The 17,409-nt window shown below is 37.6% G+C and overlaps 1 protein-coding gene across 1 annotated transcript in view; it reads left to right on the top strand.

The window, feature by feature from the left end:
• The window catches only part of USP24 (ubiquitin specific peptidase 24), a 155,365-nt gene that overhangs the window by 50,395 nt on the left and 87,561 nt on the right, over window positions 1-17,409 (top strand). The window contains 11 exon segments of the mRNA XM_036833258.1: window positions 4,254-4,289; window positions 4,626-4,691; window positions 8,824-8,889; window positions 11,440-11,514; window positions 12,132-12,290; window positions 13,428-13,542; window positions 13,739-13,842; window positions 14,402-14,509; window positions 15,079-15,174; window positions 15,266-15,427; window positions 15,637-15,684. Coding sequence (XP_036689153.1) covers window positions 4,254-4,289; window positions 4,626-4,691; window positions 8,824-8,889; window positions 11,440-11,514; window positions 12,132-12,290; window positions 13,428-13,542; window positions 13,739-13,842; window positions 14,402-14,509; window positions 15,079-15,174; window positions 15,266-15,427; window positions 15,637-15,684 — 1,035 coding nt within the window.

Here is a 17,409-nt window from a genome sequence, read left to right as displayed (position 1 = left end):
TAAAAATTCTGCCTTGGATACCACTTCCATCTCTAGCTTCAGCATTATTCTCTATCCCCCTTCACAACCAACCAGATGGAAGATTCCATATCCTTCCCTCTCAGTTACTCTTTTAGTGGTTAGTCTAAAATTTTAACTTATTAATTAAACAAAACCTAAATTTCATCAGTCTCTTTACCCTCCTCTGAGGAGTACTTGAAAACCTTAGACTGTTTCGTGTACTCACTCCTCACCTGACTCATTATCCTTTTGTCTTTATTGTGCATTGTCTTAGTCCTCTCCTGTATTGTTTTATCCCCTCAAGTAGGTACAGTCATCATTACCTTATACAGTGTTTTGACTCAGCCCTATTTATATGCTATCTCTTTGTGTACCATTCCTTCTGTATTTCAGACCTTCCATTGGGATGATTTTTCTTCTTCCTGGAGTGCATCCTGTACAGTGTCCTTTCATAAGGGGTCCATTGGGAGCTGAGTCTTTGTTTTTGATGGCTTAAACTTGACTTTATTTCCTATTCCTTGAAGAACATTTTCACTGGGTTTTAAATCCTAGATTGACACACATTTTTCTGTCAAAATTTCAAAGCTATCATTTCAGTGTCTTCTGGCTTTTTTTTTTTTAATTTATCTTTGGCTGCTTTGATTCTTTGTTGCTGTGCGCGACTTTCTCTAGTTGCAGCGAGCGGGGGCTACTCTTTGTTGCGGTGCACCGGCTTCTCATTGCAGTGGCTTCTCTTGTTGCGGAGCACAGGCTGTAGGTGCGTGGGCTTCAGTAGTTGTGGCTCGCGGGCTCTAGAGCGCAGGCTCAGTAGTTGTGGCCCACGGGCTTAGTTGCTCCACAGCATGAGGGATCTTCCCAGACCAGGGCTTGAACCCATGTCCCCTGCCTTGGCAGGAGGATTCTTAACCACTGCGCCACCAGGGAAGCCCTGTCTTCTGGCTTTGAGTATTGTTATTGAAAGTTGATTGTTGGTCTGACTGTTGTTCCTTTGTAAGAAGTCTTTCTTTTCTTCATGGCTATTTTATTTCTTTTTGATAGTTGGCAATTTGACTCTCACTGCAGTTAACTGAGGTATTCTTTTTGTTTATTTTGCTTCAGATCATTGAATTTTTGAATCTAAGGATTTATATCTTGTAGAAATTCTGGAAAATTCTCCACCATTACCTTTGTAAATATTGCCTCTTCCCCATTAGTCTCGTTTCCTCTAGGACTTTGATTGGATACATGTTGAACCTTCTCATTCTGTTCTTTTTTTTTTTTAATATTTATTTATTTATTTGGCTGCACTGGGTCTTAATTGCTGCACATGGGATCTTTGTTGCGGCATGCAGGATCTTTAGTTGCGGCATGCGAATTCTTAGTTGAGGCATATGGGACCTAGTTCCCTGACCAGGGATCGAACCTGGGCCCCCTGGGTTGGGAGTGTGGAGCCTTAGCCACTGGACCACCAGGGAAGTCCCTCTCATTCTGTTCTTATGTCCCTTATTCTCTTCCATATTCTCCATCTTTCTGTCTTCTTGTACTGCATTTCTGATAACATTTTTTCAGATCTGTGGTCCAGTTCACTAATTTTTTTTCTATCTGTATCCTGTAGGCTATTTAACCTATTCATTAAGTCTTTAATTTCATTTATTATATTTCTCATTTCTATAAATTCTCATTGGTTCTTTTTTGACTCTGCTTATTTTTTATTATCTCATGTTCTTGACTCATATTTTCAATCTCCTCCTTGTTTAATGCTTAACTTATATGTTTAATGCTTAACTTAGAAGCATATGTCTGATATCTAAAAGCTGGTCTGATTCTGCCAGCTTTTACTCAGTTGTTTTGTGTATGTATGTATGTGTATAGAAAAACATTTTTATACGTATTTTTTTGTTTTCCTGTGAACTTACGTTTCTTGGAATTTAATCTAAGAAGATTTTTTGAGGCCTGAGTTGAAAGTTCTTTCCTCCAAAAAAGATTTACTTCTTCCAGATGCCTGGGGATACTACGATTTGGGAATAAATTCTCAGCTTAAGGTTTTTCAGACCATAAAGGCAGTGTGAATTGGAGCAGCAAAGCCATGTGAGGGCAATTTTGTGGTTATAAATTCCTGGAGAATTTTTTTCTTCTCACAATCCAGTACCACAGTCAAGGTAGGCAGGCTTCTTTGTTGTTTCCCTTCCACAGTTAAGTTTATTTCAGTTCATCTTACACTCAGGATGTAGCCCTTTGGGTTCTTGATTTATGTGACAAACTCTTCTTAGTCTCTGAGCCCTGTCTTGGCTACGGGTCCTGCCTCTCAGCCACTGTAAGGCTGTGAAAATGGAAGCTAGAGGTCTCCAGAGTTCCACAGATGCGTACAGCATGACAGCTGGCCTCACAGTTTGCTTACCTCACAGGATTTCTGCTTTCTCTTTTTTTTAAACTTCTGAGCACTTTGTGTCAACTCAGCTATATATTTTTAAAGTTTCTTTTTTTTAATGTTTTTATCCAGTGGTGTTAGTTATTTTCGGCTGGAGAGATGCTTGGGGTAACTAGACTGTACTCTCCATTAACTCTTCAAGGCATTCCATTCTGCCTTCTTTTTCCACCACTCCACTGAAACAGCTGTCGTTAAGACACCAACACCTTCATGTTTCTAGATCCAGGGGAAATGTCTCTCGACCCCGTCAACAGGAATGGTCACAGTCAGTTTCTCCCTCCTTGAGACTTCCTTCCTACAGTCCCTTGCTTTCTGCCTGCCCCTCAGCCACCTTTCCTTTCTTGACTCCTTCACCTCTACCCAACTTTGATCCAGAGTACTGTCTCTAAGAAATACCTTCCATTCTCATGGGTTTAAATGCTATCTTTGTGCTGATGGCCCTCTGCTTTATTATATCTCTGTGGCCCAGACCTCTTCTCTGAGCACAACAGACTTGAAGAGCCAACTGTCTCCTCTTGGTTGCCACACAGACATCTCAAACCGTGCCTAAAACGGAACTTCATTATGTCTCCCCAGCCTTCATTCTTCTCCCTTTCAGTAAATGGCATCACCGTCTACCTGCATGCTCAAGCCAAAACATAGGAATCAGCCACGATTCATCCCTTTTTCGTATTCCCCATATCCAAACTGTAAACAGGTCCTTTGATTTAATCTCACATAGATTTTAAGTTGACTTCTCTCTGTTTCCTCTGCCACCATCCTACTCCAAACACCATCATGTCCTACCTAGTTACTGCACTAGTCTTCTCCCTGGTATCTCTAGTTTTCACTCTCTCATTCATCCATTCCATTCCATTCTCCACATAACTGCAAAACATCCCCTTAAAACATAAAATGTACCATTTTCTTGCTTTAAACACCTCTGTTGCTTTCCTTTTAATCACAGTCTACAAATTTCTGCATCATCTGGCTTTTCCTGTCTCTACAGCTTCATCTGTGCCATTCTCGCCTGCACCCTGGCTCCCAGCTGGGAGAGTTGCCTCTCAGTTTTTCAAACAAGGTAGGCTTTTCTGTCTTCCCCCAACAGGACCTTTTCCATTTCAGCCTCTCTGCCTGGACTATTCTTTGAATGGCTAAATCTGTCTCATCCTTTTAGTTCCAGATTAAAGACCACCTCTTCAGAGAGGTTTTCTATGACCACCATTCTGAACAGAGTAGGCTCCTATTTTCATTTGAAGACCTTTTGTTTTTCCTTTTGTGGAATTTAGCACAATCTGAATTATGTGTTGGTTTACTTGTCTTTATTGATCCTGCTAGAATATGAGCTCTGTGAAAGCAGGTACCACATCTCTTCTTAGTCACTGTTCTGTATCCAGCCACTAGAACATTATTCAGCCCCTAGAACAGTGAATGCTTAAGAAAGGAAAGGAGGGAAGAAAAGGAGGAGAAAAGAAGAGCTTACTCTAGGACAGTAATTAATGGTACAGCTGGGACTAAAACTTTAATTTCTTGATTCCTGATTTGCTACTCTTTAATTTAATTCCTAAAATATAACTCTCTTAGAAAATTTAACTCAAGTTATCTTGTACCTCAGAGAGCTTAAACAGCTGATCTCAGCTACCCAAAACACATAAATGCTTCGTGTTGTAGCAATTCCATCAAAATACAGACTTACTCCTGCAACTGTTTATGTCAAAGAATCACGTTAAGAAACATTTGGGAAAACTTTGAAATATTTTTTAAGTTTTAATTTTTCTCCAACTTTTGATTTAGGATAAAAGAAATATGAGGGTTAGTAGGGAAGTTTTTGTATTGCTATCTCATTTTCTATTTTCTTTTCTCATAGGAGCCTCATGGATGGGTTGTGGATTTGGTAAATAAGGTATAAAGCTTTTATTAATATGATCATGTTTTCCATTTTCTAATGAGATTTCCTAGAGTTTGGTGTTTAGGTAGATGACAGCTACAGAGAATAATCAGATAGGTTTTACAGTTTCTTCCTCTTTTTTATATGTGCTGTTTTTACAGATAAACCTCAGCTTTAGGGCTTAGCACATCTCCTCTGGTATATCACAGGAGCATTGGAATTATCTTTGTGATGACCCTTAAGACCAGGATTATAGAGCACATTAATAAAGCAGAATGTGAGCCTTAGTTGCTTGCTTAAACTATTAAGGTATAGCATTTTAAAATTAATGTATACCTTTTTTCTTCTCAGTTTGGAGAATTAGGTGGATTTGCAGCAATCCAGGCCAAGCTCCATTCAGAAGATATAGAACTTGGGGTAAGTTAAACCACTATATGTACAGTGTGGAAGTTCACTTTATCTGGGTTGCTGTGTAACCCAAGGGACATGGTCTAGACAAATTAAATGTTAAAGTTTAAGTTAATCTTTACAGGAGCAGCTTCCATGGTTCTGATAACCACAGAAATGTTTACTGTTAATCAAAATAAGCAAATTTCAGTGTATGGTGTTTGGTTTTTTTTTTTTCACCACACCGATTTCTCTTTGTGATATTTTTCTCTTAACTACTAACTTGTGGTGGTTACATGAAATTATCTTGCTATTTAGGGACAGTTGCTATATGTGGCAAGTATATGTGTACATAACAATTTTATGCCTCAGATAAGTCAGAAGTTATTTCATAGTACCAGAAACAAATAAAATATTTTATTTTAAGATCGTTTAGGGCTTCCCTGGTGGCGCAGTGGTTGAGAATCTGCCTGCCAATGCAGGGGACACGGGTTCGAGCCCTGGTCTGGGAAGATCCCACGTGCCATGGAGCAGCTGGGCCCGTGAGCCACAATTACTGAGCCTGCACGTCTGGAGCCTGTGCTCCGCAACAAGAGAGGCTGCGACAGTGAGAGGCCCGCGCACTGCGATGAAGAGTGGCCCCCGCTTGCCACAAGTAGAGAAAGCCCTCGCACAGAAACGAAGACCCAACACAGCCATAAATAAATAAATAAACAAATACTTTAAAAAAATAAAGCGCAAGAAGAGAAAATGCAAGTGGCCCAAGTGGTTAGTTATAAAAAAAAAGAAAAAAGATTGTTTAGTCAGCTTTCTGGTGTTACAGAGATTCATAGATAACAAAGGCTATAACAGGAGCTTAGAATCATCCCTCAGGTGCAATACCATTATCTTTTCATGTCAACTTCATTTTCTCAAAAAATTTAACCTTGTGATAAGGGGAATAACTTAATCTTTAATTTTTCACGGACTGCTGACCTGTTTGTAACCGAGAGCACTTTGTTCTGTTCTCTAGTTAATGAATCATTCAATTATAAACTACTTATGTACTTGCCATGTAGAAGACACTGTGCTAGCTACTGTAAATTGATCAGAGCAGAAAATGATGTGGTAAAATAATATACCTAAGTGGTATAAATTGTGCTTACAATAGCAGTTATTTCTGTGGGACCATGACCAATCACCTAACTCCCTTGGTCCATCTTTGCATGAGGGCAGTAACAACGGTCAATGAGAGAGACCGGTGCTGTGGTTGGTAATAGACTATTTGTTGCTACCCAGTGTTTATCCTTAAAGATCAGATGTCTGCCAGCTCATAAATACTTCTACTGACACTGATCAGAGGCCTCTTCTCCCTCCCTGACTGTTAACTAGGTTGTTAGGCTGTCATTTTGATCCCCATTAAATGGATCAAGTATGTTAGAGACGACTCTTGACCTGGAAGATAATAGGTAGTGACTTAAAAAGCAAGACAAAACAAAACCTGTTCTGATATAGGGTTTTATCCAGCTTGCTTGTTTCTCAGGAACTGGCTATATTGGTCATTGGGCAGTATTAGAAATGGACTTCATTTTTTAAAAAGGTTAAATAAAACACTCACTAATTTCCTGCAGAGTTAATTTATTTAAACAAACAAACAGAGAAGCCCAAAGTTTCTCCCCTACTTGGATGAAAGTTGGCCAAGGATGGATACATAGGAATCTGGGCTTGCCCTCATTATTATCAAATGTCTTGAAGCTAAAGATACCTCCAAGATTTTTCCCTTAGGTCAGACCATTTTTCAGACAACTGTGTTGTTTGTTGCAGTTGATGTAAAATTAGATTGTTTAGGTTGTATTGAGAAGATGGTAGAAATTCAGGCATAGGAGAAGGAGATTGCAAAGACTGAGACTCTAATTTTGCAAACAGGTACAATTAAAATTTCACAGTAAGGGCTTCCCTGGTGGCGCAGTGGTTAAGAACCCACCTGCCAATTCAGGGGACACGGGTTCGAGCCCTGGTCTAGGAAGATCCCACATGCTGCAGAGCAACTAAGCCTGTGTGCCACAACTACTGAGCCCGCGAGCCACAACTACTGAAGCCTGTGCACCTAGAGCCTGTGCTCTGCCACAAGAGAAGCCACTGCAATGAGAAGCCCACATGCAGCAACGAAGACCCAAGACAGCCAAAAATAAATCAATAAATTTTTTAAAAAGTCACAATAAATGTCTGATTTCTGACCAGTTAAGAAGGTGACTATGTCCCAGAATAAATTTAGGCCGTGTTATAAGACTGAGTACAAGTGAATGTCGTCATTTTACATTTATATTTACATATTTTTGGATTTGAAAAATACTGGGGAAAAAAAATCATTCACAATCTGTCAGTTTAAAATACCTGTACAAAGTAAGAAGTAAAGGTTTCCTGTCCTCCACCCCACCCCAACACATACATCTACCTCCTAGGTCATGGTTACCCATATAATGCATAGCCTTTCTGACTTTTTCCTAAGTTTATATAAAGTATATCTGCATGTTCTCTCTTTCTCTTTGAGACCAAATTGTAATCAAACTATACCTAGTAGCATGTTTTCATATAACATTATATCATGGGCATCTTTCCAGGTTAGTGCTATCAGTGTTTTTGATGGCTCCAATGTATTCCTGCAACTGTTGTACTGTGATGCAGTCATTTATTAATGAGCATTGGATTATTTCTAAGTTTTTGCTATTACAGAGAGTGTTCCATGTAAATTTGTCCTTGTGTGCATTTGCTGCCATTTCTGAAGGATAGATTCCTAGAAAATGGGATTTCAAAGACTATATACATTTTAAAATTATAATTGATAGTGCTAAATCTTTCAAAAAGCAGTGACCAGTATATACTCCCACAAAGTCATTTCCTAGTACTGTCATTAGTGCTGAATATTGTCAGTCTTTAACTTTCCAATATGATGGACCAAAAAATGGTATTTTATTATCTAATTTGCAATACTCTGATTTCCTGTGAATTTGAGCATTTTGTTATATGACTATTGGCTATTGGCATTTCTTCTGTAAATTTGATCTATTTACATAGGTCTTTGGGGTTGCTTGTCTTATTTATTTTTTTCTTTTTATATTAAGTATATCAATGGCATGTCTATTTTGTGTATTTGTAAATTTCTTTCCCAGCCTTTTCCTTCTCTTTTCATTTCTGTTGATGGTGTCTTTTTGCCATACAGAGGCTTCAAAATTTTATACAGTCAATTTTGTCCTTAATGGCTTAAAATTTTTCTTATTTGCTTGGGGAGTGTTTCCTTCCCCATCTCAAGGTTATAAAAATACTCATTTAATTTTATACTTCTACAGTTTCATTTTTTAAACTTAGTTCTTGAATTCATTTAGAATGTGTTTATATATGGTGAAGATAGAAATCCAATTTTATTTTCTTCCAAATGGGTAACTAATTGTTGTTAAGATCCTTTAAAGAATATTCCATTTTTTTCTTCACTACTTTGATTTGTTGGCTTTATCAAATGTCTGAGTCCCGTGTATACATGAATTGTTCTTGGACTTCTGTTCCTGTCATTCATTTGTTCGGTCACTCTGCCATTTTTATACCATTTCTCCAATGTTTTCATTATTGGTAGTGCCAGTTTTGCTCAACGTCTTTCTTTTCTCAAATTTTATTGATCATTCTCATATTTTTACTCTTCTGAATATAGCCAGCATGTCAGGTTCTCCTGCAGAAAGTTCCACCAAGACCATATGTGGAATTGTGTTCAGTTTGTTCATTTTTACAGTACTGGTCCTTTCCATTCAAGAACGTGGTATCTCATTTATTTAGACTATTTATGTATTTTTGTAAAGTTTTATAATTTTCTTCATGGAAGTCTTAAGTGTTTTTTTGTTAAAGTCACATTTCACTCCTTCCCCAACTATTCTCTCCTTTTTCAAATAAAAATTTTTATTATTCTGCAGTGTGAACGTTAGAATCATCTCATCCAAGCCTTGAAAGAAGTTTTATTGGCATATTATGATTTAAATCACATTTCTACAGTAATTTAAATAAATCGACATCTTTATATCAGTTCTTCCTATTCAAGAGTATAAAATGTTCTCTAACATATTAAAGGGGATTTGTTTAATGTTGAAAGGAAGAAACTCACTCACATTTATTTCTCACCTTCACTGTCTTTTTTCAGGCAGTATCAGCACTGGTGCAGCCCTTAGGGGTGTGTGCAGAGTACCTCAACTCCTCAGTGGTACAGGTAAGATAGGCCATTTTACACTTACTTCAGAGGTGATCTAAGACATACAAACAGTAAAATTATCTTTTTATCCGGTTGTTCAGAATTGTGCCTAATTTAGAGTAACTTCTTTTTTTTCGGATTAGCTATCTTTATAGTGAAAATATTATCAGAAGATAAATAAAAGTGATTACTAATTTAAGGTATAGGAGACCTAACATTTAAGGTTATTTACCTTTTCAATTTATCATTTTATCAAATATAATTACATATTATAGCATATATTCTTCTTTGTTTCCTTCACTATAAAATAGGTGGCATATATCCCTACCCCCTTTACAGGATTATTTAAGGGTTCAGTGCCATTACGTATTAAACAGTGCTGAGTGGTGCTGGGCTCACCTGCTAGCCAAGTCACTCACTATCTGAGGAACAATTTAACAGCACATCTTGTCTGATTTCTTGCCTCTGCAGATTGTACGTCAGCAGGTCACAGGATAGTCAAGGCTGCGGAATGTTCAGCTTCCTAATGTTTAGGGCTTATTACATTTTCTTATTCCTTTCCATTTCAGTTAACAAGTTTTACTGAATAAAATGTCATGTTGAAATGCCTCCATTTATTATTTTCTTTATAAAAATAAGTCTGTGAAACTTAAAACTTTCACAGAGATTTTTTTAAATCACCACAAATGGTTTTGAAAGCTTAGTGTCCTTTGGAAGCAAATAGTATGCACTGTTCCTTCTTTCTAATATCTAATTTACTTAGGGCCATTTTAACAAGGGATATAGGATTTTTTTTGTAGGTTCTGGAAATTCCTGCTGTTTCTAAGTTTTAAGTGCCTTCTTTAGATTTCAAAGTAATACTGCAAGATTTTTAAATGAAACAGGATGGCTACTTGTGTATTTCTTCATTCTGGATACTAAGGTCTTTAGAGACATCTAGTGTTCTCACTTATTAAGCATATGAATACAATCATTCGTTTTGTAGCTGAAACACTAAGACATAGAGAGACAAAATGATTTGACTTAATAATTTAATAATTGGCTTTTTAATAATCAGAGCCAGGATTGAATTTTTAAATGCATGCTTTTAAACCCATGCATTGCTCCATGGAAAGAGATTCAGTGTAAATATTCCAACTGCTAATTAATACTAAGTTCTCTAGAAATTCCAGGTTTTGTATGTAAACACAGTGTACTTTTTTTTTTTTTTTTGGCTGCGTTGGGTCTTCGTTGCTGCACGCAGGCTTTCTCTGGTTGCTGCGAGTGGGGGCTACTCTTCGTTGTGGTGCATGGGCTTCTCATTGCGGTAGCTTCTCTGTTGCGGAGCACAGGCTCTAGGCGCACGGGCTTCAGTAGTTGTGGTGCATGGGCTTGGTAGTTGTGGCTCGCGGGCTCTAGAGCGCAGGCTCAGTAGTTGTGGAACACGGGCTTAGTTGCTCCGTGGCATGTGAGATCTTTCCGGACCAGGGCTTGAACCCGTGTCCCCTGCATTGGCAGGCAAATTCTTAACCACTGTGCCACCAGGGAAGTCCAAGCACAGTGTACCTTAAAAAGAGTAAAAAGTATATGAATTTCCAACCAAAGCATATTTAACTTTATCTTTATTTGAATTATATCAAACCATCCAACCTTAAATTCATTCAGCAATAAATTCATACCATATTTATGTAAATTAACAATTGTCTCTACCACTTGCTCCTTGTGTGACTTCAGAAGACTGAAGTAACTCCTGTGACTTGGCTTCTTTATCTGTAAAATAGTGGTAATAACCATGCCTATCTCACAGAGTTGCAGTGAGAATTAAGCAGGGCTGGCACATGCTGACAAGAGCAGTGTGACTTGCCTCTTACCCTGACAGCCCTCAGTTCTCACTCTACAGTTGGCATAATAAGTGTAAATAAAGAAATTCTACTTGGATAATCAGTTGCCTGATGTCACTTTAATTCATTGCTAATGTCTTCTTGCTTTGACAGCCAAATATTGTCTATCTTCTCTTGTCACCAGATAAGTTTTAAATATTATTTTACTTAAATGGAAGTGATCATTTAGATCTAGCTAATAGTTTGCTACTTCTCACATACTCTTCAGAGTTAGTTACCTGGTTATGCTACCATTCTGGAGCAGTGTGTTGTATGAGTCTTGTCTATAGGCCTCATTTATATCAGTTAGCAAAATAAATGCATAAAACGGCGTATTTTTCATGGTCTGTGCTTATATTCATTTTTTAAATCAAATGCAAAATACTTTATTACAAAAATAATACATACTCATGCTTAATGTTTTAAGTTAGTCGGTGTGTCTTTGGTTGTCTTTGGTTGCTCTTCAAAGGACCCTTTATAAGATAGTAAAGAGGGATTGCACCCATATGATAGTAAAGAAGCTGAGGCACAGAATCAGTTAAGGGTTTACTTGGGATGCTATCACCTAGTTAGTGGCTGCTCTAATACTGGAATTCAGATCTTTGCATAGCACCCTCTCCTTTTTGAAATGTGAATAAAAAAGTGTCTCCTCTCTAGTTTGGGGACAGATTCAGGGGTCCTTATTAACTTTAGTACTTTTTTCTTGCAGCCCATGCTGGACCCAGTCATCCTTACTACAATCCAGGACGTGCGGAGTGTGGAAGAAAAGGACCTTAAAGATAAGGTAATGTTCTTTCCAGTCAAGTAGCCCCAATGCCTATTGGTCCGTGGAAGCAGAACCATGGCTTAGGGCAAGGTTCACACACCATTGCTGTTTGGATTCTGGTCACATACAACTCACATCAAATTAATTTTACATCTCCTAACCAAAAAATGTTTTGTCTGAAATACCAAGTGGTTGGTGTTACCTCAGTCAATAAAATGAATGTAGGGTTGTCAGCAAGTGATACCATTAAGAATTTTACTAACATGTTGATTTTGATAGTAGTATAATTGGTATAGCATTGAAGAAGCTTTAAAATAATTCAGTATTAAAAGCTATCCAAAGGTGTTTAAAGCAATTTTAACATTTAAATTTAACATGATTTATTTTGTCTACCTTGAATTTATCACAGAACCCTTCCCTTTTCTTTGCTCACACATGTGCTAACTTTTGTTTAGAAGTAAAATATAGTTTATTGACCATGCGGAATATCAGATACCATTAGACCATGGTTATTGAAAATGTCCTGTATTCCTGTGTGTGTGTAAGAATTGGCATCAAAATGTTTTCATGGTTCCTTTTTGTTTTTTCTGTTTATGTATCTGTACGTTTGTGTGTATTTTGTTTTTACATGAAAGAGATTGGTTAGCATCCCGGAGCTCTTGTCTGCCATTAAGTTACTTTGCATGCGCTTCCAACCGGATCTGGTGACCGTTGTGGATGACCTTCGACTAGACATCCTACTGCGCATGCTGAAATCACCTCATTTTAGCGCTAAAATGAATTCCCTCAAAGAAGTAAGTTTTGCGTCCGTTTCTGGAAGACTTAAAGCACAGACACTTTTAAGTTCTTCCAAAACTTGTGGTTATTAATGTAAAAATGTTGGGAAATAAAGAATAATAATTTCTTGTAATCCTACAAAAAGAGATAAGTGATTATCTATAAAATGGTGTACATGTTTATAATTGTTAATAAAGTAATATTTTTATACGTATTACATTTCCAAATTCGTTCTGTGAAATATTTAGTGTTCTAGTGAAATTTGCTAGAACATAATTCCTTGGAATATGCAGTTTGAGATTTACTTTTTACCCTAAGGGTATAATTCCTTTTACTATGTTTCAGATATGTGTTTACTTAAATCAAATCTTCTAACTGGGGTTGAGGCAAAATTTTGTTTTGTTTACAACTGTGATGGTCTAAGCAAAATGATGGAAATAATTTTCTGCAGCTTCCTAAACTTTACATGAGCATAGTTGGTTTTGGTGAGTTTCCGGTGGAGCCAATACAGTTCAGTCATAATTCCAGTTATTTTCCTTCAGTTTTATGTTAATTAGGATTCTTGACTGCAAGTGAAATAAACTCATCTTGAATTATCTTAGACTAAAAGAGGAATTCAATGGAAGAAGGCTGGGCTGTCTCACATGAATGAGAGATTGACTAGCCAAACCGTGTAAGGGCAGGGACACATGTGGGCAACAGGATCAACTAGAATCTGAGACTGAACCACTGCCAGGACTCTATCCAGGTCTTGTCTCTGCTTTTGTGAGCATGATGGCCTTGTTCTCTTTCCACCTACAGAGTGGCATCTTTCATATGGTAGACATGGCCATGGATAGCTCTTGTGACTCGGGAAGGACTGATACTTTCTCTCTGGTCCCAAGTATAGAATTTGGAGGAGTGCTCTGATTGAAGTTTGGGTCAGATGTGCATCCCTGAGCCAATCAGCAGTGGCCCAGGAAGTGTGAGCTCTGTGTTCTTTTTAAAGAGACATCACAAATAAGTAGTCTATTAACTTCTAATAACTGGCCTTTGATACATTTTGGCTAATCATTAGACCACATTGTAACACTATAAAAGTCACAAAATATATATGAAGATTTTGATTATGAATATTTGCATTAGATTCAATCACAATAATCCTGTCTTTTTAGGTAACCAAACTAATAGAAGATAGCACTTTATCCAAATCTGTGAAGAATGCTATAGATACAGACAGACTGTTAGATTGGCTAGTTGAGAACTCAGTTCTGTCAATTGCATTGGAAGGTAAGTTGCTTAAAAAAAGTTACCTAACACATAAATAATATATTTATGTATTAAAAAGGTTTGAAATTGTTGCTTTGACTATATTAGCCTTTAAATAATTTTATAGCAAGTTAATATTGCTTTGAATAAATAGAATCATATTTAGAAAGTCAGTGTTCACTGTATCTGTCTGCCTCTCTGGTGTTTCTTCTCTTAGGCAACATAGACCAAGCACAATACTGTGATCGTATAAAGGGAATTATTGAACTCTTGGGCAGTAAATTGTCTTTAGATGAGCTCACTAAAATTTGGAAGATACAGGTAAGTTGATCAGAATTATTTTTGCCTTTTTCTGACATTTTTTATCAGTAAGGGAGAAGGGTGGTGACTCTCTAAAGCAGAGACTTACTGCCCATCGATAAATAAATATTAATTGAAGTCACAAAATATCTATAAGCAGTTTTAAAAATGAGACACATAATACTCTCAACTGAGACCCTCAAGATCATTTATAAAATGTGAAAAATGAGTATGTTTTTCTTGTAAAGTAATTAAATTGTTTTTAAGCCAGTTGAAAATATTTTGTTCTCCTCTTGAAATGAATATGTCAGATTGAGAACTTGATTCTCATCTGTTTTCACATTGTCTTTTTAGAGATTTAATGCTTCTAGGAATTTAAACAAGGCCAACAGATAACCATTAATAATGGTTGCTTCTTGTAGTCTTACCAATTTTATCATGCAAGTGTATGTATGCTGTTAGACTAGCATCAGTTTATGTTTGTTACTGTTTTACTTTTGCTTCTGTAAATCAACAGGGAAAGACTTGGGTTTTTCCAGTTTCCAAGACTTAACTTTCTTCCCAATGTCTTCTTTTCTAGTCAGGACAATCATCTACTGTGATCGAGAATATCCATACTATTATTGCTGCAGCAGCTGTCAAATTTAATTCAGATCAGCTTAATCATTTGTTTGTTCTCATTCAGAAGGTATGTGTTCAAACGTGCTTACTTTTTTTTTTTTTTTAAATATTTTAGGTTACAAATACAAATTGACTCTTTTTTTTTTTTTTTTAATTTTATTTATTTATTTATTTTTGGCTGCGTTGGGTCTTCGTTTCTGTGCGAGGGCTTTCTCCAGTTGCGGCAAGTGGGGGCCACTCTTCATCGCGGTGCGCGGGCCTCTCACTATCGCGGCCTCTCTTGTTGCGGAGCACAGGCTCCAGACACGCAGGCTCAGCAATTGTGGCTCACGGGCCCAGTTGCTCCGCGGCATGTGGGATCCTCCCAGACCAGGGCTCGAACCCGTGTCCCCTGCATTGGCAGGCAGATTCTCAACCACTGCGCCACCAAAGGAAGCCCCGAACGTGGTTACTTTTAAATATTTCTAAAATAATCTTATTTTGAGGTCTCCTCCCTCTAAATTAGCAGTGTTTAACTGTACTCTTCTTACTTTATTAAACTTCTTTAGCTCAAGTTTAAAGTTTTTGCATATTTTGCCAGTGTGAGCAAATGGGACTGGGAAGCAGTTCCTGTGTCTTTCCTTTTTCGTTCTACAGAGCTGGGAGACCGAGACCGATAGAGTAAGACAGAAGCTCTTGAGCCTGATTGGACGAATAGGCCGGGAAGCTCGCTTTGAGACCACTTCTGGAAAGGCAGGAGAATCAAATGACTTTTTCTAGCTACAAGTACTTAAAGCAGCTTTACCTGCGTATGGGCTGGCTCACCACATGTGGTTTATCGTAGGTGTTAGATGTACTCTGGGAGCTGGCTCATCTCCCAACGCTGCCCAGTAGCCTTATTCAGCAAGCTTTGGAGGAGCACCTGACAATCCTAAGTGATGCGTATGCAGTGAAAGAAGCAATCAAGAGGAGCTACATCATTAAGTGCATAGAAGATATTAAAAGGGTTGGTTTTATCTTTGGTCTAGTTTTGTTGTCAGAGCAATAGTATTGTCTGAGTAATTAGAGCCAAGTAATTTTCCTCCCCTATTATGTAAATTAAACTAAATGTCCTACCTGGAAGCTCTTACCTTAGAGTCCAAAATTGGGAAATTATAGGTACTGCTTTTACCAAGTCACTTATATTTCTTAATATTTCTTAAAATTAATTTTCAGCCTGGAGAATGGTCAGGTTTGGAAAAAAACAAGAAGGATGGATTCAAGGTAAGAATTTGCAGATGGAACCAACTAAAAGGTATACTAATTTAATAATTCCTTTTAATAAATTGAATTATAATTTTAAGATAAAAGTATGTTTTAGTGTTTCTTCGAATAATATTCAGATACAAACCGCTGTTTAAATATTTGCTTATGACCTGTGCTTATTTTTTAAAGCTTGGGGGTTATTGACTGTCAAAGGGAAAAAAAATCCAGGGTCACATTCAAAGAGTAGTTTTACTATATTATTTTCATATGATTGTAAGACCTTCAACTTAGTTTTTCTTTTTTAAAATTAAATCCAAAGTATGCACATCTTTAATAAGGACAATGGATTCTAAATAAACATCGTGTCCATTTTTCTCCCATAAGAGAGAAATGGAGGAACATTCATAGAGTCAGAAGAGAGAAAGAAGGGAAGAAAGAAGTTCATTCGTTGCTGGCACGTAGTCGTTTTCTAGGTGCTTGGTTCAGATGTGTTCCGAAAGTAATTCCTTAGACAAACGGTTACTGAGTGAGTGCCTGCTGCTAGGGCTCGATTTTAGAAGGTAGAACTGGGTAGTGATGGGTGCTGTGGAAGCCCTGCGCTCCAGGGCTTTTGCCTCCAGGTGACTGTGGACTTAAGGACTGTCCTTCGCAAGGGTGGGCAGCAGCATGTGTAGTGATGGTTGTAGCTCTCCTGTTGCTGCAGTCAGTAGCTGCTCACTGGAGCCTGCTTCCGTGGTTGCAGCCCTGATCGGAGCATGTCCTCCTCCCACGCAGGCCCTCAGGTTGGCCAGATGAAACAAAGCCTAGCAGCGAGAGGGGTTTCATTTCAGTGTTATCATAAGAAAAGATTTTAGTAAATAGCTAATGGCTTAGGAATTTCATTGGTAAACCATATTTCTTGGCTTTCCTAGTATTTCTTTAAAGGATCTTGAATACTGCTAATTTGCATTAGTAAATTCAGAGACCCAGCTCTTGCTAAGCGGCCTTGGTGACTCAGTAGGCTTTTATTCTCTTAAATTACGCTTGGTCATAAAGTTTAGTTGGGGACATTTAAGAACTCTGTGTGTTATATTTCTGACATTGAAATTTGATCAAGTGAATTTTCTACGTGAAAATCGTTGACAAACTGGAGCTGGTAATGCTCAGGTTATGATTAATTGTTCCTTTAATTCAACAACATTGCTCTCTTTCGAGTCAGATACAATTTGAATTTTCCCAGTTTTCTCAGCTCAGTGATTCAGATAATTTAGCACCCTCTATCTTTATGATTGAAACTCATCCAGAGTTATTTAAGAAGTTTAAATCTTTCAATAGTAATAGTAAGAGGGAAAGGGTATCTATAGAAAATGGTCTTTTCTTCACAGTAACAGATACATTTCTGTATAGGTATGAAGGTCAAAGCTGAAGGGACTTTTTCCTCCCTCCAGGGAAATGGCTTTTGAAACCAGAAAACTCCTTCCTGATCCCTGTTCCTTCCTTGTTACAGCTGAGCAATACTTTAGCCCTTCTCGCCAGTAGCATCGCGGCATCTTTATTGCTTCTCTTTGCAGTCGCTTCATTCACGTCTGTTGTTTGATAACAAAACTCAAAAAGTAACAGGGAGAATTTTGGAGTCATTTTGTGAGTCTTGAAAGGAACATTCTTCCTTTTTTGTATCCCACTGCTCCCAGTAAAGAAATTCTGATGTACCATTCTTTCATTTCAAATAATAACAACTTGCATTTACATAGCACTTTTCAGTTG

This window comes from Balaenoptera musculus, chromosome 1 (assembly GCF_009873245.2).
Source record: "Balaenoptera musculus isolate JJ_BM4_2016_0621 chromosome 1, mBalMus1.pri.v3, whole genome shotgun sequence".
Classification (NCBI taxonomy): domain Eukaryota; kingdom Metazoa; phylum Chordata; class Mammalia; order Artiodactyla; family Balaenopteridae; genus Balaenoptera; species Balaenoptera musculus.
This window is presented reverse-complemented; position numbering and strand designations above follow the sequence as displayed.